This window comes from Antrostomus carolinensis, unplaced genomic scaffold (assembly GCF_000700745.2).
Source record: "Antrostomus carolinensis isolate BGI_N321 unplaced genomic scaffold, ASM70074v2 scaffold20696, whole genome shotgun sequence".
NCBI classification, from domain to species: domain Eukaryota; kingdom Metazoa; phylum Chordata; class Aves; order Caprimulgiformes; family Caprimulgidae; genus Antrostomus; species Antrostomus carolinensis.
In genome coordinates this window covers 1-504 of record NW_010321423.1, presented here as the reverse complement: position 1 = coordinate 504, position 504 = coordinate 1, and the positions used below count along the sequence as shown (strand labels likewise).

The window sequence follows — 504 nt, the reverse complement described above, 5'->3', positions numbered from 1 at the left end:
CAAAAATGGGAAAATTCACCTGGAAAACCCCCAAAAATGGGAAAATTCACCTAAAAAAAAACCCCAAATGGGAAAATTCACCTGGAAAACCCCGGTAAAATTCACTCCAAAACACCACAAAAATGGGAAAATTCACCTGGAAAACCCCCAAAATGGAAAAATTCACCTAAAAAAAAACCCCAAGTGGGAAAATTCACCTGGAAACCCCCCAAAACTGGCAGAACTCCCCTGGATTTCATGCCTTCCCCCCCCAGAGGATCCAGTACGCCAAGACGGACTCGGACATCATCGCCAAGATGAAGGGAACCTTCGTGGAGCGCGACCGCAAGCGCGAGAAGAGGAAGCCCAAGGGGCAGGACGCGCCGGCCGCCAAGAAAGCCGGCAACGCCGCCGCCGCCGCGGGAGCCGTGCCCGTCAGTGTCTCCTTCTCCCCTCCACACTTCTGCGGGAGTTTTTTACATATTCAGACATTTGTATTATTTTCCCGCATTTATTTAGTATTTT

The 504-nt window shown here is 49.8% G+C and overlaps 1 protein-coding gene across 1 annotated transcript in view; it reads left to right on the top strand.

The window, feature by feature from the left end:
- LOC104526478 (U1 small nuclear ribonucleoprotein A) overlaps nt 1-473 on the top strand; it is a gene marked incomplete at both ends in the record, with an annotated part of 1,566 nt that extends 1,093 nt beyond the window's left edge. Inside the window, one exon of the mRNA XM_010169933.2 lies at nt 255-473. Within this exon, the coding sequence (XP_010168235.2) occupies nt 255-473 (219 nt within the window). The remainder of the gene's footprint in view (nt 1-254) is intronic.
- Nucleotides 474-504: the final 31 nt, after the last annotated feature.